The 21967-nt window shown below is 36.8% G+C and overlaps 1 protein-coding gene across 1 annotated transcript; it reads left to right on the top strand.

The window, feature by feature from the left end:
- The first annotated feature begins 2686 nt into the window (after positions 1–2686).
- DRAM1 (DNA damage regulated autophagy modulator 1) lies at positions 2687–19038 on the top strand. Its single transcript, XM_048960750.1, has 7 exons — positions 2687–3017; positions 8762–8829; positions 10019–10161; positions 12641–12818; positions 13892–13950; positions 16115–16207; positions 17868–19038. The coding sequence occupies exons 1-7, from the start codon at positions 2860–2862 to the stop codon at positions 17910–17912; spliced, it is 744 nt and encodes a 247-aa protein (XP_048816707.1). The 5' UTR covers positions 2687–2859; the 3' UTR covers positions 17913–19038.
- Positions 19039–21967: the final 2929 nt, after the last annotated feature.

Genomic DNA, 21967 nt, shown 5'->3' with positions numbered 1-21967 from the left:
ATATATATATATATATAAATGTTTCCAATTTTATTTGGGGTTTTTGAATGTCTGTGCATTACAGCCAGAGGATGCCTGGGACAGATCCTTTACTCACATTTTAAGGCACAAGGCAGTAAGTGTGCATTCAAGTAACAAGTACATTTTGGGGGATCAAAATACAGTTATGGACTTCAAGAGGAGCAGAATGAGAAGATGTTTAAAAATCAATATACAAAAGGCCTCAAATTGGAGATGCTGAGGTAAAATTTATTCTAGGACAAAGTATTTCAGAAAAGCAAAGAGTGCTACTTAGGTGATAGAACAAATAAATTAAGTTCTTACACTTTGCACTGAATATCCCTTATGCAACTTAGCTATTAGAAATTACTTGACTTTACTTGGAAGGTAATGTGATAAAGAAAATATTCTTCTACTTTTATTTATGTTCATTATAGATGTAAATACTCAATGAATATAAAACCAATGGAAAAAAGACTGCAAATGAAATAGAAGTAGATATACAACTACCAGCAGTGTGATCTATTTTAGATCTCTTACATGCTTTCAGCTCACACAAATATTTGCACACCCTGTCTTTATTTTTCTTGTAATTCTAATACAATATTACTCTGGCAAATGAAAATTTATACCAATGTTTTACATATATTTAGGAAGTAATTCACTTGTTTTGTTAAATCCAGAGCAGTAACATTAAAGACCATGTTCTCATGCTGGAGCTTTAACAAAATTTGTCCCAAGCGCAATAAATCAAAATACATTCTCTGAAATACCATACTAATGTTATCAAACTCAGTAAATAAAATGTCTCCTCCTCAACTTTGTAAGTAATCTGTTTTTATTACTCCTTGCAACTGCTAATGATCTTGTAAAAAACTATGTAAAAATGCCACTGACAAAACCAATCCAAAGATCATCACTTACAAATTCTGTGCTCTTCCTGCAATAAATGTATCACATGAGCAATAATAAATGTTTACATAGCAACAAAGTGCCTTTGCTAGTGATCATCAAATAGCAAGCTGCCACCTGCTTTCAGACCAAACAATGCCCGAGCACTGCAAAAAGTCATGTGAAGAATTTAAGTACTTAACTCTCACTTGAGAGTGAGCGATTTGCCACTTACAGAAACATAGCCAATATAGTTTTGCAGAACAGGGGATGAAATGTTCGACATTTTTCCAACAGTGTCTCCTACACTGACAGTTATGTGGTGTTGGATCTATAAGGAACCAAAATGACATACAGTTATTGATGAATATATATATATATATATATATATTTCTGTAATTAAAGCAAACCTCAATACACTTCTGCAGTCTAATACATGGACAGCGTATTTCTGTTGTCTGACACATGCTCACTGTACCAGAGTCTGGATATAGTGCCTGAATAGTATTCTTTTGTTTCAAAGGACGAAACAAGGTTACCTGTCATAGAGGGTAACACAAAACTTAATAGCAGTGCATATTAAGGCAGGTGAAATATTAATTTCCACCCATTATTTTTTTGCATTTCTAACTTAAAAGGAAATAAACACATTGCAAGACAGTTTCTGCTACTTGCAATTACTGAGACAGATGAGCCATGGAAAGATTAACTGCGATTTATTTTATTTTCTTAAGCCCTTGTTTTTCCTACATCTAAAACACCCCTCTTGCAGAGCAGTACTGAACTAGCCACCATGAAAATGGATGGGCTGTATTTTGTGTGTGCGAAAGTACTCCAGCAAAATCATGAAGTATGAGTGAGTTATTAGACTCAAGTTACACCTGAAGAGTATGAGCAGTATGAGCTATTCCAAAAGGCACTCGATATGCCTTCAGCATATCCACAGTCTTGACTGTAGAGCAGTTTGTGCCATTACTTCTCTATACTTACGCCCAAGTGTGCTGTCCTAAGTGTCTTGGTTCCTTGTGTCTCTGAAGGTTGGGGGAGTCCTGAGCTGCTGCCTTACGATGCTTTCAGTATAGGGAACTTCACAGAATCACAGAGTGGCCCAGATTGGAAGGGACCTCAAGGATCTTGAATCTTCAGCCCCCCTGCCAACATGCAGGGCCACCACCCTCCCCGTTTAATACTAGACCAGGCTGCCCTGGGGCCCCAACCAACCTGGCCTTGAACACCTCTAGGGATGAGGCATCCACAACCCCGCTGGTCAACTTCCACAGAAAGTGGAACTCACATGAGATTTTTATGGAAGAGATGGGTTATGGAGCTACGGAACCACAGCACACACTGAGGTGGAAGGGACCCACAGTGACCGTCGAGCCCAGCTGCTGGCTCCTCACAGCACCACCCACATTCATCTTTGGGAACAGTGACTGTGCTTACGGATGTTAGTCCGGAATGCAGACAAGCACGTACTGTCAAAGCAAACAGAAATAAACCCGAGTAGTTGTTCACAGCTTCGGCTTCAACCAAAGTGAGCACATGGAACAACGCGAGCTGGGATTAAACCCTGCTCCCCTCTCAGCGTGTGAAAAAGTGAAACCTCACACATGTGCCAAAGGAGGTCGCGCTGTGTGTCAGAGGCGTTTTGAACGCGCGTGTGTGTGGGGGCGAGTGGGGGGGGGGAGGGGGAGAGGAGGGCTTCAAACCCACACCGCAAAGCCCACGGCCTCCCGCCGGGCCCCAGCTGCCCACCGCCCCGCGCCGCCCGTTGGCCGCTGTCGGCCGTTAGCCGGGCGGGGCGGCACCGTCGGCGTGGAGCGCTGAGGAAAACGAAAGCGATAAGGGCAGGCTGCGAGCGGCGGGGAGGGGATCCCCGAGCGAACTGGAGGCGGAAAACACGCGTGAGGCGGGAGGGTGAGGCCGGCCCCAGGCGGCCTCGGTGACTCCCCGCGGCTGTGGGCTCCGATGCCCGGGGCAGGGCGGCAGAGGGAGATGCTGTGCTTTATGCCTGGGGTGGCTGTCGTGCCCGCGCTGCTTGTCGGTTGGTCCTCGGCCGCCTTCATCATCTCCTATGTGATCGCCGTGCTGGCTGGTCACGTCGAGCCGCTCGTCCCCTACATCAGGTGAGGACGGTCGGGGTTGCCGGGGCGCTGGGCTCAGCGGGCAGAACTGTGCTTCACATGCACTGCCTCCTCACATCCTGATCCCTCGGAGCCACGGGATCTACATGCTGGCAGAAGTGCAAAAAAGGGTCTGGAAGAGGTTTTGGCTGGAGCCGAGGTTGTGCTGCTGGCCTGATCCTGGGGAAACTGATGCTGAATGCTCTGTACTAAGTTGTGTAAATGCAGGGTTTTTCCTTGTTCGTTTGAAAAACCCCAGAACTGGTCCAAAGTGCAACAGATGATGGTGTGACTTGTAGAGACACAACTGGCTTGTTTAGGAAACAAAAGTAGGCATTTTAAGAATTGCACCATAGGAGCAATGTATGTAGAAGACTAACCGGGAAATGAGTGGTTGTCCAGAGAAGGGCAATGGAGCTGTGAGGGATTTGGAGCACAAGTCTGATGGGGAGTGGCTGAACTGGGGTTGTTTCACCTGGAGAAGAGCAGCTCAGGGGAGACTATTCTGCAATGACCTGAAAGTTTGTGGCAAGGTGGGAGTTGGCCTCTTCTCCAACATAACAGTGATAGGACAGAAATAATGGTCCTAAGTTGCACCAGAGGAGGTTCAGGTTGGATTTTAGGAAATATTTCTTCTCAAAAACAGTGGTGTTGCAGTGGTACAGGCTGCCCAGGGAGGTGGTGGAGTCACCGTCCTGGAGGTGTTCATGAACTGTGTGGATGTGGCACTGAGGGACGTGGTCAGTGGGCATGGGTGGGAGATGGGTTGATGGTTGGTCTTTTCCAACCTTAGTTATCCTATGATTCTGTGATTCTATTCTATGACCGGTATGTTCTTTCTAGTATCTTGTCTCCAGAAACCTGGTCAGTCTAGATGCTAAAAAAAATTCTTTACCATGAGTGTGATCAAACACTGAAACAGGCTTTGCAGCAAAGGTGGTTTATGTCCCATGCCCACCAGTATTCAAGAGGTATTTGGATACTGGTGGCGAAGTGATCAGACTGTTGGACGCAATGATTGTTGTCAATCCTTTCAATTGCACTATTCTGTCCTATTTCATTCCATTCAATTTGATTCTAGATTTAGAATAGATGTTAGGGTTAAATTTTTCACTGAGAAGGTGGTGAGGCACTGGCACAGGCTGCCCAGAGAAGTTGTGGATGCCCCGTTCCTGTAGGCACCCAACGCTGGGTTGGCTGGGGTGTTGGGCATCCTGATTTGGTGGTTTGCAACCTTGTCCATGGAAGAGAGTTGGAACTAGACGATCATTGAGGTCCCTTCCAACTCAAGCCATTCTATGATTCTGATTCATTCAATTCCTTTCCATTCTATTCAATTCCATTCCATCTCATTGTCTTAGTCATTGAAGCACAGTTTTGTATAAATCATTGCTTATATATAGTTAACATTTAAATCCAAATAGGGAAATTACTAGCATTTGTCTCTTAACAGCATAAAGGTGAGACAGAAATCTGAGAATGGTTTTTGATATCTAAAGAAGCTTTTCAATTACATGTTTCAAAGTAAATCTATGTCAAATTCTTTGACAGAATCTATGAACACATACAATTTTGTAAGACTGCTAACCTGAGTTGTATATACACTTAAATTTGCTTGAAAGTTAAGTCTGTGAACGTAAGCAAGTTAGGTGATGCAACCCACTGCAACCCACAAGAAAGTTGAGCTTCATTCAAACTAAGCCAGAGAAAATTGAGCTTCATGCTTATGTCATCCTTCTTAGGATCATCTACTCAAATACAGCTCTTAGAAAGCCTGGTTCCTGTACATGCAAATATCATCTATAGTTTCAACAATCACAGTCACAGTTCCATTCTCCTCTGATTATATACAGTTTTATTGGCACAAAAAATGCAATTTATCCTGTGTTATCCAAGAAAAATAAACCATTTGGTGTAACTATGTCTACACTCAGTACATGGTTTGTGCTCAGAACGACTTTGAGGTTTTATAATAAAAAGTTTGACAAATAGTGCTTCCTATGGTTGCAGTATATGCCGAGTCCTTGAGTAAAACATGAGTGAATAGGGCATATTTTATGTACAATTATACTTACAGTTAAGTTTTTGACAGCAAAGACATGTTGCTTGTGTCATTCTTTTTAAAGTTGCAGATCAAATCAAGAATTTACACAGATGTAAAACTCTGATGAAGGTATCGCAACTAACTGCCACAGTTAATTCAAGAAGAAGCTGTGTGCAGGTAATACCTAAGTAGAAAAAATGAAACAAAACAGCACAAAACAAACACCCTAAAACGTTCTTATCCTTTAGCTAAGGAATAACTATAAATATCCATATACCTTAAAAAAAAAAAAAGCAAACAGGACAGTTAAGACATTTTCAGTAAAAAACAAACGAACAAACCAGTGTAATATTTCAGGCCATCTGAATTATCTAGCAAAAATCTTTTTTTGAGAGAGAGATGTTTTGTTTATTTTAATAGCTTTTAATACAACATTTTACTCAGGTTTTACACTGTTGGTGAATTTTAAGTAGTTCTAAAAGTATATGGTCCAGGCATACGATCTTTGTAGAAGGTACACTTGGGAGTACTGTTGTTCCTCCCATGTACTCAGGCCAATATTTATAGTTCATACTTATTTTGCACATCGTTGCTTTGGGCTGAAAATCTGAATCATGGGATTCAGTGATTTAGTGAAACTTAATGTGATAAAAAGAAAGAGGAAGAATGTTGCAAGATTTCAGTTGCGCAATATCTTAACTGAACTTGAATTTGCATGGGGAAATTCCTGTTGGACAAAGGAGACAAGTATTGACAATTTTCAGTTCAACATTTCTCAAATTCTTTAGATTCTTAAGTAACCTATGCATGCCTTCAGGTACTTGTTCACTGCATTTGTTCATCATGTGACAGCTGCCTCAGTGAGAGAAAGACCACATTTACATTTGCCATTGAAACGGTGCCAATGTCAGAATATAGTCATCCTATCTTGAAATGTAAGTCTTCAGTTTGGAGTGAAATAGCTTAGGATGTCTATACAGAAAATCTGATGATGATGGTGATGAGTCTTTTGGCCCTAAAATATTTCTTCCCCTTCTGCTCTACTTTCTCTTCTTTTAAGACATTAGAAGACTGCTGGACTTGGAAAAATTTGCTACGTGAGCTGGTGATTCAAATACTGTCATTTTCATACTGCATTTCTCATTTGTCCATGACTTGCTCACCTGTGCACAATTGCAAATAAATGAGCACAAGTTTTTTGTTTCACATGTGCCTTTTCCTTTTTTCCTTTTCTTAAAAAGACAGTTACTGTCACTGAATAACATTTTTTTTCCAAAGTGACAGACCAGAATTAAAACAAAAATATATCTAAGTATTCATTTAGTCTTAGGGATATTTTTGGTTGAAATTAGGGCACTAGGAGGATTGTATACTTTCTAAATATATTGCAGATATGATACAATATTCTCAGTATGAAGTAACTTGAAAGCATACTTCTAAAATCATTGAGTTAAAAAGTATACAATTGCAAAATTCACCACCTATAAGGATTTTGCTTAAGAAAAGCTTTAATTAAAAAAATGACTGGAGATCTGTGCAGTTTCAGCTTATTTGGATTGCTCTTATGGTGAAGTGTTCCAAGAACTTCAAATGGTTGCTTTCTTTACATGTTCCAATTCCATTCTCTTCTCACCTACACCCTTCAAAAGCTTTGAAGTGATCACAATCACTTAGCATAGAGCAGCCTCTGATTTGCAAAAGTCCTTCAAGGTTGTCACAAGTGGCCCACTGTTTAAATGCAGTCCTCAGCTGTATTTATGAAAACACTCAAGAAAGATGAAGAAAAGATGTGAAGTTCAAGGTTAAAAAAGCTGGCCAAACAAAGAAAGGATTAAGATGGTTTTCAGAAGTGTCAAACAAAATAATAAGAATCACCGTATTCTTTTCATTAATTCCATACCTAAGAGAAGCAACTAATACAGGATACAAGCTGCAACAAGTCTTTAGAAGGCATTACACCAAGAAAATACCTATGAGTGGGGATTCTTAATGCTTGAGAAGTTATAGAAACTTGCCTAAAAGCTGGAGTGTCCCAAGCCTTCGTTGTCTGAACATTTGGAAGCTATCACATCAAACGGAATTAAAAGATTGTTCTGTTTTGTATCATGTAATAGAAAAGGGTTCTCCCTGCATTCCAAGCTTTCTCCCATTCTTTATAAATCATACTGTCAGCTGATAACTCAGATGCTTCTATAACGTGCAAGGGGATTATTATAATGTAGTTTCATAGTACAAATAAATATTTTGTTGTGGCCATAATTTTCTGTCTTGAAGTTAACAAAATTGTCAACATCTTTATTTGAAAGCATTTGCGTATGCAGACAGAGTTTTCTCTTTTGGCTGCTAGAGAACAGGCACTCATGATGAGATCCTGTCATTTTGCCTGCATTCAGCAGTAGGTTTTGATGTTCAGCATGAAAACTAATCCAGCCTCTGCTGGAATGAAGCGGATTTAACTTCATGAAACATATTGAAAATCTTTAGCTAGTACCTACTTGCCTCACCATATAGCTAAGAGAAAGTTTCATTCTCAGAGTCTATGTTCAGTTTCCAATGAAATTTGGCATTAGCTAGAATCTTCCCTGTGTTTAGTGTTCCTTGGGTGCCTTTGTTTACAATACACAACCATGTTAGTACTCATGAGGAAATTACACCACAGCCTCTCAATAGTGGTGAGTGATTGAAAACTCAGTTCACACCCAAATTATCTAAGGATTTATGAGCTACCTACTTGCTATTGGCTTGACCAATAGAGTCTTATCTAATAGATATTCTCAACTGGTTGTGTTTTAGACAAGTAAAAATAATGCAAAGAGGTGATGGCATTGCTATATTCTTATTTACACAGAGCACTCACATAATCTCAAGAGTCCTACTTGAGGGGACTTGAATCCTTATCCTCCCAGGAGTATGCCCGTCCTGTAAGGCAAAAGCATTCTCTGGTATGGGTGTTAACTCCTATGTAGGGAAAAGAGGAAAAAGAATTCTGTGATGAAGGTATTCCATTTTCTAGGCAACATACACTTTTTAAAGATGACATTTTTCATATGAATGTATTCATTTATGAATGAATGGATATTCTCACACTCACGCTCCATTTCTCTAGCCCAGGGAACTTCTAATTATCCATTATAAGAACAATTTGCTTCAGCAAAAGAAGCTTGCAATATCTTGGACTGAGAGTACTCTTAAGCTACATCTACATTACAAAATTAAACAATGCCTAGCAACATTCCCAGGTGTTGGAGCACAACTGCTCTTCTGGGGTATGGTCCCTTGAAACATGTTAGGAAATTAAGCTCAATTCTCTTAACATTTTAGGATACTGACTGCCGTTAGATAAGTTTATCACAGTGTTAGTTCAGTGGATAAAATATCATTTATACAATCATTTATTTAATTTATTATGAAAGTATTGCAATCCGACACATCTATGCATATTGCATACACAAGAAGAAGGAATGCAGTTCAAATATTGTGCTCAAAATATGTGATTTCTTTCTGAAAACAAAGTCTCAGTACTACAAAGAAAGCTTAAGAATGCTGCAAGTGACGTTATATTTTTTATGTTCAAATGTGATACATACACGTATAACAGCAGTTCACACAAGCTACATACTTCTTGGGGCTTCATATTTCCATTTCATTTATGTTTTAAAGATCTCAATTAACCTTAAATTTCTTCTCTCTCTTCTTGCTTTAGTGATACTGGAACTAAACCTCCGGAGAGTGGTATCTTTGGCTTTATGATTAATATTTCAGCACTTTTAGGTATGTATGAATTATTTGATCTGAACACAGTAAAGAAACGTAAACTTGCAAATGTTCTCTGCTTGTATTGGAGTCCATGCAATGTTCAGCAGAAAAAATAATCTACAATTAAATAACAATTTAATGGTATATCAGTGATAAGGAATTCCCATACAAGGGCAAGGTACTTGCCAGTACTGTCACCTTAGTGGCCCTTCTGTTTCTTAAGAGCATTTAATCAGTGCTAAGTAGTTGGTGTAACTGGAAATAAGAAGTGGAGGAAAGATGGTGTTAAAAAATGGTGTTAAGGCAGCACTTGTTTTCTGTGAAGATGCCTACTCCTCCAGTATATCTGCTTATTTTGAATGAGAAAGTTTGGCAGTTCCTATTTACTTCTAGGGGATCGAGGATCAATAGCTATGTGACTGTGTGTATGGAGTCTGTGATGGACTTCATGCAGAGTAAAATCCCACATTTTACTTTTTCAAAAAGACTCATTCAGTCATACTGTCTAGTTGAATTTCATTAACATCTTAGTACACAACATTAGGTGGTTTAATTTTCTAGCTGTAGATAAAATGTTCTGTGTTATCAAACTGAATTACAGTATTGCTTTTTTCATGGAATCTGGTCTACTACTTATTATACACTAATGAACCATGATCTTCTAAATCAATAGAGGTTTTTGTCAGGAGTGAACTGCATGTAGGTTGCAGTAAAATGTGTGTGTAAAGGAGACCCTGCTGTATGAAAGATTAGCCAACACTGCTTCAAAATTTTCTGAATATTTTCTGAATACAGAGCTAGTTACTTTTTTTTCCTGTGTACAGACTATGAAAATGTATTAATTCTTCAGGTTGTCTATTATTAAAAGATGTAGTTCTAGTACAAAATTATATATCAAAGCAGAAGGAATTCCCCCATTTTCATGTTATGGATCTTCTCACTGTAACAGCTATTCCAGATGTGGAAAGCCAGTGCCTGGTACTTCATATGGTATTCAAATTCATAATTTTCTTTAACCAATTTGAAATTCTTTCTAGATGACACTGATATACAGTGTCGAGTTTAAGATGTGTAAGAATAGTTGCAAAATTAAAGGCAGTATTATTTATTGGATAATGCTTATCATTTAATTCTGTATGTAAATTTGTTATAGGGCAAGAAATATAAGAGATTTATGAACATTAAAAAATGTTTCTTTTTTCAGGTGCAATTACGATGTATATCAGATATTTAATAATAGAGAAGCAGAATGAATCATTGCGCTTTGTTAGGTCTTCATGCAACACGTTTTCATTGTGTATTGGATTGATGGGTTGTACTGGAATGGGCATAGTTGCAACTTTTCAGGTAGGATCATATTTTTATATCATAAATAAAATGAAAGGTTTTTTAGCAGTTAAAAATGTAATTGATCGGAATGGTTCATATTATCCTAGTATGGATAATAGTCAAATCAAGTATAACAGGCAAGTAGCTTGAGATATTGCCTTTAAATCTTCGGGAACAGCTAAAATATTTCCTTCAAAGTATGGTCTACCTTTAGAAATGCTTTGGTAAAGACTGCTATGCTCATATAATAACCTGACAAAGTATAGAGAAATGGAAAACAAAGATTGTGAAGGCATCAGCAGCCAATAAAATTTTTGAATGTAATTGACATGCTGTTTTCAAACTATTTAATCTCTCTGTCTTAGACTGCTATCTTGCTTTTTTATTTTTACCTCTAAGCAGTGCACGTAGAAAGCAAACATTACAGACAATGCATATTATTCTATTTTAATTTATTCATAGGTGGCACAAAAAAAAAATCAGATGATGGGTAGCAGTGTTGCTGGCCTAAAATATAAAACAAACTCAGCTTTAATAAGGAAAAGCTGCATAAGGCATACAAAGTGATTTGGAGAGTAAGGGAAGTAGAAATTCTGCTCTTCATGTTTCAGAAGTTCTTACCTAACCTTTATTGGCTGTCCTTGCCTGTTCATATATTTCCTCCATACTCAAGTATCATAGTAGATCTGATTAACATTTCTGGGCATCACTTCATTTTTACTCTTTCCTAAGCAAAATACCTGGTTTATTGAAAAGACTTCAGAAATACTGCTGGAAATATGTAAGATGTACACTTACACAAATCTAATGCTACTTATGAAGAGTTTTAAGCACTATAATTAGCTGCAAAGAAAATTTTTCATACTTTTGCAGCAAGGTAAGATATGCTAGGTAGAATAGGATTTTAATGGCATTGCTCTCTGAACACTTAAAAGTGAGAATAAGAGTGGTAGAAAACCCTAGCAGTGAATTCTCTAAAAGCAAAAGACATTCTGGAAGAATAAGTTATGGTCATGAATGAGGCGTTTGTTCTCTATTTTAAATAATGAAATGCCTGACAGTGAAGGAATAGCTTTAAGAACATAACTGGATATAGAATGAAAAGCCTTGTAGCTCTTAATGAATGAGGCAAAGCAGAAAGTCAGGTCTCAGTAGGTTTGTTTTTGCCTTTTGGACATTAAACGTTATTAAAGAGAGATCTCACTGTCTTGGACTAAAAGACTTAGCAGGCTTACCACACCAGATGTAGCAAGATCTCCTACAGTTCTGTAGGAGTTATGTGCAATGTGTTTCTTAGGGAAGCTGTGCCAGCTTGAAAGGAGCAAGACTGAGAGCTGCACAAGAAAAGCTCTACATATTGTATGTAGGGCTGAATGTAAAAGCTAGCAGTTATGCTTAATGCTTTTTATACCAAATACTGTCATTTCTGCATGGAAGGCAAAAAGTGGGACAGAGGAGAAGAAAGCCCAAATATAGATTAGAATAGAGACCACTGCAATGCCTCTGTGAGAAACATGCTTTAAAATTTGTCAGAACTTAATACATCACAGAGAGACAGAAGGGAGATAAGTAGAAAAAATGCAAAGAGAAAAAAATTGAAGCAGAACATGTGAACATAATCCCTATTAAAAGAAAAAGAAAACAGTGGCCACCAGACAGAAAAGATATTAAAATATAAATTTGAAGCTAATTTCTCTGTCTGGTGCTGGATTCCAGAGTAGCATAACTTAGTATTCCTATTTTTTTTTTTTTTTTAACATTTAGAAATACAACAGTTTCTTTGGAATCTCAAACTGTTTCATTACAAGATTTTTCACTTGTTTGTGTTTGAAATGAGAGAATATTCTATGTTCAGATTTTTACAAAAATACAGGCCACATGTAGTGATATTTTCACTTGTGGAAAATTAATAAAAGTTACTGTTGATGTGCTAAAGAGTAAGAGTAAGAGGGCTGAATAATTCAAGAGATTGACAGTGGAAGATCTTTCTGCTGATTCATTTCCTGAGACCTTGTGACTGCCCACTGAAGCATGGGGGACAAAGCCGTAGCAGTCAGGGTTCATATCAGCTGCCATGAAACCTCACCGTTAGTGTGGCCATAAAAATGCAGATTCAACTTTCAACACTAAAGAAAGAAAATGTTCAGCAAAGTAAAGGGTAAAAGGAGGTGTAAGAATCTCTTAAGATAAACACAAGCCAGTTCCTGCCTGTGAAAACAGTAATCATCAATTATCAACTGCTGAACAGCACTTAAAATTATCTGTGCTTTTTCTGTGCTTGACTTTGACCTATTGGCTTTGGACAAGGTTAGCCTACCCCTCTGAGCTGCTCTTTCTCCTTTTTCTTTCATCTTCTCTATGTAGACTACTTGGAGAAGAGAGAGTTTCCTGCTGCTTCTACATGCTCAGCATGATGTAGCTATCATCTTCTCAAGACTCACTGGCTCCTACCACGGTACAAATAAACAGCTAACCACTGTGTTGATTCTCTTTCCAGGAGTTGTCTGTTCCCAGCGTCCATGACATAGGAGCTTTGGTGGCATTTGGCTGTGGTGTTGTATACATAACGCTTCAATCTATCATCTCTTACAAGTCCTGCCCACAATGGAACACTTATTTTGTGTGTCACATAAGGATGCTCATATCTGTAATATCATGCATTTCTTTCATTCCCAGTATCCTTTATAGTGTATCCCCCCGCTTTCCCTTTGTGCCTTCATGATCATTCTTTGAAGTTATACCATTGCTAATACAGGATGAAAATGAGGTTACAGTCTTTGCTTAGGACTCTCAAATATTTCCGCTATAATAATGCAGATAGCTTGTCAGAACACTATTAATAGTTAAATTAATTAAATTAATATTATAAAGTTAAGCTTCAGAGTCATTTCAAAAAGATGTACCAATACCCTGATGTTCTTCATGGGGTTACACAATAATTCAGATAAGAAGGAACATCGGGAAGTCAGCTAGACCAGCTTCCCCACCTCCTCCATTTATAGAGGTTTGTAGAAGATCTGCAAAAGATAGGGTTCCACTTCTACAGAAAATCTAATTCAGACGCTCTAAACACTGTTGGCATACATCAGATTTCCTTCCAGCCTAAGCAGATGCTTCAGTTCGTGTTTGCTGGCATTTGGCTTAACCAAATACCTCCTGAAGACACACTCAATGCACTTACTGGATTTTGCCGTAGCTCGCTGAAATTAGAGTAATTCCATTGGTTTTATTAGATTTTAAGTGATCTTCCAGTGTTAAAAACTGGTTGCAGCAGATTATCATGTCATTCAGCTACAGTCTGCTTTTGTTTTCAGCAGCTGTAAAGTATTTTTAAAGAGGGAGCCAATCCTAAGAGAAAATTATACAAATGTATCAAGGTCCTTTATTGTGAACCTATGGAAAATGAGCTCATTTCCCTTCCAAGATTGCCAGGCTCTGTGGCCACAGTCTTCAGTCATCAATTTGAGCTATGCTTTGGAATGTCTCCCCATACTCTCAGTGCTTTGGAAGAACTCCACAAAACCTTCATCTGTTTAGAAATTTGTTTTGATTGCTAGCATTCGTTCCCTTTTAATAACACACTTTATTTACTGCCTTAAAATTTTGATGTGATATTCTGGTTGTTCAGGATCTCTTGTATTAGAGAACGGGAAAATAGGAGGGGGAAATGGAATCTATTTTTATAAGCAGACATTCTTGCTATCAGTCATTAACTTTTATAGTTTCCTTTACGCTGTTTTTTCCCCAGTGATTGTGTTTGCTTCAAGAATTTCCATGACAAAAATTGATTGGACTCCAAGTGAAAAGGTAAAATTCCATTAGGAAGACAACTTACTCAGTTTCGTTCTATTTGCAGAATTCTGTTATGTTTGTCTAAAAGTGTATAGCATTACACACTCCTCAGAGAGTTTGAAGAGTACATTCTCATGAACAAAAGATCACTGTGTTTTGGTTTTGTTTAGTTTACTGTTATTTCTTCATTAGCAAATTGTGGCTAGTTGAAATCATGGATGGGTAAAACTGAAGACAGTTAGACTTTCGTTTTAACTAGGCACTAGAAACTTACCAGTAGAACAAAGTGTAAAAAACAAATGTTCTGGTAATGACTTGTTCTACTTCCTTCTTTGGTCACAGTTCTTGAAAATGAATCTCACACATGGAACAAAGGCAAACCAATTTGATTCTGACACTTTCAAGTTTTTTTGCTGCATTTCTTTTCTTAGTTTTTGCTATCGTTCCTTACTAGTTAATCTTTACTAGCATGGTAAACATTGGGTGGTTGTATTCAAGTAAGTAACAGGTATTTGAGTGGTTTTTGGTGTTATCAGAATGATTATTATGAAGGGCAAATTTTATTTTTGTACAAACTTTCCCACATGGAGATATTCCAAAATCAACTTAAATAATACAGAGAGTTTATCCAGCTTCAAGTGTTTCATAAAAGCAAATTTGGTAAATGTATTTCAACAGTAAACATTTGATAAATGTATTTCTAAAGTTAGATAATCTTAGTAATAGCTACCTCTTGAGGCTTGTTTTGTTGTTTTTTATTTTTTTAATTGAAATGAAAAAATGTTTTTATTGAAGGATGGCACACTTGTTGACAGCACATAAAGAAACACTTCTCATTCTGCTTGTGTCGTACTATATAGGACTTTCCATGATAAGGGGCAGTCGTACAATGGTTGCCATTCATTTTAAAACATTGTGAGAATTTCCTGTAAGGGATTGTACTACTGAACTCAGTGACTCTGAGTAAAAGTTTTGAATATGGGCACTTTGATGTTCTTTACATATGAACATATATTTTTCAGGTGAAAATTATGTGTTGATCTTGTGCTAACTGTAATTTTCTTATATATTTATACACTATAGATACATCATGCATTTGCATAGTTATGCACAAGACATATTGTTTAATGGGATATATACAGTCTTGATAAATATACTTAATATTTTCTACAAATGAAATCTAATAACTTTTATACAATAAGTCATTAGGATGATGAGTTGTAAGCCTTAGAATATTTATTGAATTTATGAATGTTTCTCATTTAACAATACCTATCTTTATAAAAATTTGAATTAACTACATGTGATTTTACATACGAAATCAGGTTTCATTTCCCTTTGAAATAAAATAGCATAACATTTAGTGACAATGCTAGCTATTCATAAAACAAGCACAGTGGATTCATTGATGGAAAAGAAACACACTTAAGTTTACTGAGTATAAGTTGCTTAGAAGATTGTTAGGTTTGTTATTGCTTTTATTTTATCTTTCATGTTACAGTGATATAGGCTCACATAGTATGTATTCAAATGTATCTTTATGTATTTGAACAGTACTGTTCTGTTTAATTATTGTAAAGTTGGAGCTCCTAAACAAGAGTCCAGGATCCTGTTATATAAGCTTGGAACACATCTCTCCAAGTGATTTATCATTTGAAGCACATGGATTCCTTTCTCATCTCATACACTGTCTTTTAGGGATTACTCTTTTCAAAGCCTCAGAGCACTAAGCTTCTGACAGACTTGTTGTGAACTCCCAGCACCATACTACCTGGTGGCACTGTAAGACTATCTAATCCGTGGCCTGGAATAAAACCTTTTCAACATTCATCATCAGAGTTTACAGATTTAGAAGATGTCTTATATGCAATAAAATAATAAAAACTGTTTTCATACTGCAGACAAAAAAATGGGAGTAGAAACGTGTTTGTAACTGATCAGGATTTGTTTACACATACTTCATAAAGTTTCATATTATTTTGAATCTCCTTTTCTTATGCAAAATAATAAGAAAAGTTTAATGGCAAAATTGAAGCAGTCCCTCTTACTTCGAAATATTCAATATTTCTACCATGTACATCAATGAGAATTTCTATTCTCAAGCTTATTTTTATAACGTTCCACAGTTATTTTTTTAGCTGTTTTTTCTGAAAATTTATTTTGTGCCTCATTCCATCAGGATTATACTTACCATTTCATGAGTGCAATCTGTGAATGGACAGTGGCCTTTGGTTTCGTCTTCTTCTTCTTAACATTCATTAAAGATTTTCAGGTTGGTATCTGAATTTTTTTAGCAGTGACTGAAAACTATGAATTGAGTAACAAATACAATAGAAAATTGCTACTCTTTATCTGAGCTAGAAATACCAAAGCTATACACAAAGAAATTTTCTGTGAGAAGCCATTTCTGCCTACCTTGTGAATATATTTTCCTCTGTTTTTTAAAACAAAAAATAGTGTTATAAATCAGTTTAATAGGTATTTGGTCTTGAAAATGTCTCAATAAATGCGTATCTGTATTTAATAATGGCTTTGTAGAAAGAGACCCTTAAAAGAGTATATAACACCAATACAAATGCTGCAACTCAAACTGCATTTCTTTCTACCTGAGGTATTTTATATAATAATGCACTTTATTTCAAATGTAGCTGTTTCATTTATTTCCATAAATTATGTATTTTGATACCTGTTCCCTCATAATCAAGTACGTTTTGAATAGCACTAACATGAAAACATTTTGTGGAATTGCTGGAAACTGTAACCAGGTCTTTTGGAGATGGGAGGTAAGGAAAATAGTGAGAGCCCTCTAAGTCATAAAACTGAAGTTTTACATGAGATCACATAAAATTCTGTAATTAGCATAACTTGCTTTTTCACTTACATGCTTGCTAAGCATGGGAATAGTTAACACAGATGTGGTTTATCCATATATAATCCATACATGACATTCATGAGCACATGTGAAAATCAATTTTCAGCTAAGGATGAGAGTGGTGAGGTGCTGGAACAGGCTGCCCCGAGAGGCTGTGGATGCCCCGTCCCTGGAGGTGTTCAAGGCCAGGTTGGATGGGGCCCTGGGCAGCCTGGTCTAGTATTAAATGGGGAGGTTGGTGGCCCTGCATGTGGCAGGGGGGTTGGAGATTCATGATCCTTGAGGTCCCTTCCAACCCAAGTCATTCTGTGATTCTGTGATTCTGTGACTAATAACACTGAATAGGCTATGGCTGTAGGGTTTTCCCATATTAAAATGAAATCTAGATTATGCTGAAATAAATGTATTGAAAAAAAATGTAATTTATCAGAATTGCAGAATGAATTATATTAAGGGCCTGTAACTGTCTTCCAAAACTGACAAAAAATATTCAAGTACCATCATCAAATTTACCACTTGTCTTCTCTTGTATTTACTGCCAGTCCACCATGGTTTGATGATCACATTTCTGATAGCACTGATTTTACCACTGAAGTCATACCTTGCAGATACACATTTGCAATCAGTACCATAGTGCTCAGAGAATAACTTAGTCAGTGGCTCTCTTCAAATCACAAAATTCAAACACTTACAGTTTAACTACATATAACATTATGATCTCAATAAATAAAAGAAAGCAATAGAATTAATGAAATGTATATATTTTAACTTACAGGCTATAAAATAACATGGCATATAGTGTCAATGTTTGACAAAGACATTTTTTTATTGCATTCTCTTTTTTTGTCTTAATCAGTGTCACAGGAAGACAAACTATTAATCCAGGAAACGAAACACCAGACTATAAGAAAAATAATCCTTCGTTATTTTTAAATATTTCTCACAGTACATATTACATTAAAATATGTATTTTGTCGTTATAATTCCTTGTATTCCTTGTATATCACAGAACTGTAAAATTAATTTATCTTAAGCTGATCTGTTTTTATTTTTCTTTTAGAGAGTTACTTTAAGAATATCAACAGAAATACATGAAGACTCCTGATAGCAGAGAACACTGTATTTTGAGTTGATGAATATTCTACGTTTTTTTTTTTATTATGGAAAACATTGCAGAGGAGCAGGGATTTCAAGTTCTATGACGAACCCACACCATTAATTCTGCAACATCTTTAAAAGCATCCACCAAAACTTTTTAAATACCAGCAGCAATATTCCTGCTCCCTTTTTGCATTATTTTGTAATTTTTATATTGTTTTATGTATTCAAAATACTGCAATAGAAGTAATCTATAGAAACATTTAAAAGATGTGGACCTCCTCAGTTATTCCCTTCTGGGCAGAGCCATAGTCTTTTTCATTTGTTGTAGTCTGATAAGTTGCATTGGCTTTAAACTTGAGAAAATACAACCTGGAAATAGTTTGAAAAGTTTAAAGACAATGGACAACACTAAACCTGAACTCCTGCTCTTAAGTTGCAAGGAGCGTGGAGGAAGCAGAAGCTGGCAACTTTGTTTCAAGATTTGATATTTGCAATTAGTTGACTGGAACACTATACTAAAAGCTTTTGATGGTGGACACAAATCGTAGAAGTTTTAACTATATGGCATGAAAAATGTTTTCTAATCATCTTTGCACAATATACATTGTAAAAGTCTATTCCCTTTTTTCCCCTTTTATGCATTCCTGGACACAGGAAGCTCAAAACTAAAGTGGAATAGGAAGGAAATTTACATTTATGTGAGATGTACTAAAAGGAAATCATACTGCTGCGTGGTTAATACGGAGCAGAAGTTTTCCAGCCTTTGTTTTAATCTACAATGACGGTCTCCAAAAAGTTATTGAGAGTGAATGGAGAACAAGAAGAGGCACTGATAGTTTTCATGTATAAGCATGAGTGTGATATATGTAAAGAAATGAAAAAAATAATCCTGGAGAGCTTCTGTGGTTAAGATACAGCATATTTACTGCTATTAATGCACTCCTGTGATGAAGTACTTGGAAAGGACATAACTGAGAAGTCACATGTTACCAAGTATCTGAAGGCAAAATGTTCTTTCATGGGCTGATTCACTACCTCCGCTTAACGCATTAACCACCAGGCTACCAATCCAATTCTGTGAAAATTATGTCACGTGTGATGTAACACCCCCTTTTTTTTTTTTTTTTTTTTTTTTTTTTCAGAAATATTAATGATTTTCAGCTGTTAATTTTCCATGATATAAAAAAAAAATGTTAATTTTGGAGAGCGATGCCTTAAGACTAGTCTTCTGTTGGCATTTCCTTTAATGGGTATTTTAAACTGTAATAAATTCATCTGTTTCACAACTTAAAAGCATCCATGTGTTCTTAATAAACTATTCCAAATAAGAATATTAAAAATGTTTTCCTCTGACAGATTTGCTTTCTACAATTTTCATGTTAGCCCACAGAGGTTCATAGTTATGATCATGCTGAAAACAATATCTAGTGTAGATCAGATGCAAGACTTACCGTTTTGCGTGTTAAGTGTCCTGCAAGGGGCACATATTCCTTGGTCTGAAGATCAGAAATACTCATCAGAAACTGTATGCCAACCATGAAATGACATCCTGTTATTTTCAAAGGCCAAGTTAAGACTGTATTTTATGTATTTCATAGATTTTAGTGAGAACTGTTGGTGGTAAGTGGATGGTTGGACTGGATGATCTTGTAGATCTTTTCCAACCTTGGTGATTCTATGATTCTATGATACTGTATTGTGATTTGTTCTTTGGCTTTTTATTCCTAGTTCTCTCAAACTAATGTATAAGAAGCTTGAAAATATGATTTCAAATGAGATTTGATGTAAACTCATCAGTTTATGAAACTTTAAATGGACGAAAGAAACCATGCTAATTTGAAGTTCAGCCTTTAGTAAAGTTTAACATGTTTTTACAGTGAATTCACTTATACAAGAAAATAGTTCTTTGGACTTTATTGACTCAAGTAAAAATCACTACAATGTTCCGCAAGTTTTAAGGCACAGAGGCAGCAAACACTGAAGAAAACTTTCAGTCATTCCCAACACAAGTCTCCTGAAATGAGTTCATGCTTACTTAATCTCTCACATCCCGTTCTCCTCAAAATAATCTTAACCAATCTGTAAGCACTTTCACAGTGCTTACAGTTTTCTGAGGAGGAAAAAAAAACACCCAAAAAACAAACCACATCCATTTCAGAGTAAGCAGGATATATATATATATATATATATATATGTATATAAAACCTTTTTTGCTAAAATCAAAATTAATTCAATTAATGCACTAATATAGTTTAATAAAATCCTCCAGTTTTTCTGAGCTTTAACATGCTACCTTATATGAGTTGCAGTCATGCCCAAAAGAATACATCAACAAGAATTTCCTCTTCATTAAATTCATTAGGCCAGAGGTGTCTACATGCGGGTGCAGACAATGGACTTTTTCATCTGTGCAGTGAGCAACCACTGAAGATACTTAGATTACTCTCTGAGTCCAGGCATATTTTTATCCCAGATGCCATGTATTTTTTAGTTGCAGTGTGAGTTCATATGTTACAAGCAATTCAAAGAATTTTCTTCTATCAAGCTGAATCATGACTCTTGTTGAGTAATGCTGTTCAATCCGTTACAAAAGATCTCTAGAGGCCATACAGATAATGTCATAGCATACTTCTATTACTTTATTCTGTTGCCCCTTTTTCTATTGCCTTCACATTTCCTAGCAACAAGAAATAGAGATCTTCTTTTCTTAGGAACTATGCTAAAAATATTTTTCTAATCTACTCCATTTGCATGATGCTTTCTGTCTGTCAGTTCATTATGAGTGAATGAGAAACTTTTGTATAAACTATAGTAAATCATATGAGAGTTGATCTTTTTAATGGTTACACTAAATCCTGTCTCCACCCCTTCCTAAGGTGCACAGCCTCATTTTTCTGGGCTGTGCAGCTGGCTTTAATGATGGAAAGCTACCACTCTCTATCACAGTCAGAAATCACAAGGAAATGAAACCCAATCAACTTAAACTACTTAAATAACACTTCATCATAGGACACCTTTACTTTCTGCTCATCTCCCACATGTGCTGAGCCAGAGAACACAGTATATTGCACTATTTTAAGGAATGCAGGAGCAGAAGGATTACAGAAAAGCAACCTCCAACATGGACTTCAGAGTGGCTCTCAGTTGAAAACGGTAAGAAATGATCCAGCGCCCAAGATCTTAGCAGGGAAGAGCAAAATATTCATTTGGAAGATTGAATCAGTGTGCTGGGATCTGGCCAACAGGAATCTGTGAGACAAACTCCAGAGTCCTGCCACAGGCAAAAAGAGAGATTTTAAATGTGAGAAGGCATATGGAGGAAGAAACTGAATATTCCAAGTTGGAAAGGACCCACACAGATCATTTAGTCCAACTTTCTGCTCCACAGAGGACCACCTAAACTGTAAGCTATACATAGCTGAAAGCATTGCCGAAATACTCCTTGAACTCCAGCAGCTCAGGACCATGATCACTGCCCTGTTTGGTGTCCATCACCCACTGCTGAAGAATCTCTCCTAACACCCAACCTGAAGCTCACTTGGAAAAAGCATTAATTAACCCAAAAGAGCTGATGAAGAGAATTTATGCTAGTATGTGAAAGTTCTGATTGCAGAATGGATTACCTGAGCTCTCCCAGAAAACACAGAAAAGCAGAGAGTGAACAGAGTGACAATCTCATACCCAGAGCTGATAGTGAAACTTGAGCCACAGAGGCAGATAGCAAGGTTGGTGGAAGGAACATGGCCTTGTTCTATGTACAGAACGATAAGAAAAATTAAGTCTTTGCTCTCTTGAATGCTCTGTGTTATACAGCACGTGTTACCTAGGTGCAATAAATCTGTATGAAGGGCAAATACAGCAGGAGGAAGGAGTAATCGAATTTATGCCACCACTCGATGATGAATTGAGTGCAATTTAGCTAAGAAACTTAGCTCCACAAAAGAAAGGTGGAATTCAGATCTTAGCATTGGAAAAGGAAGGTGGGGAGTTTCCCTGAATAGTGCTTTCTCACCTGGCTTGTGGAAGCAAATTACTGTTCTCACTAAGACTTTGCAGCAT

The sequence above is a fragment of the Lagopus muta genome, chromosome 1 (genome assembly GCF_023343835.1).
Source record: "Lagopus muta isolate bLagMut1 chromosome 1, bLagMut1 primary, whole genome shotgun sequence".
In the NCBI taxonomy this organism is placed as follows: domain Eukaryota; kingdom Metazoa; phylum Chordata; class Aves; order Galliformes; family Phasianidae; genus Lagopus; species Lagopus muta.
The sequence above is the reverse complement of the archived record's forward strand: the minus strand, read 5'-3'. Positions and strand labels throughout refer to the sequence as shown.

Coding starts and splice junctions, on each gene's coding strand:
- DRAM1 (XM_048960750.1), top strand. CDS start 2,860: ATGCCCGGGGCAGGGCGGCAGAGGGAGATGCTGTGCTTTATGCCTGGG. Junction 8,830..10,018: donor TAATATTTCAGCACTTTTAG/GTATGTATGAAT, acceptor TTCTTTTTTCAG/GTGCAATTACGATGTATATC. Junction 16,208..17,867: donor CATTCATTAAAGATTTTCAG/GTTGGTATCTGA, acceptor TTTTTCTTTTAG/AGAGTTACTTTAAGAATATC.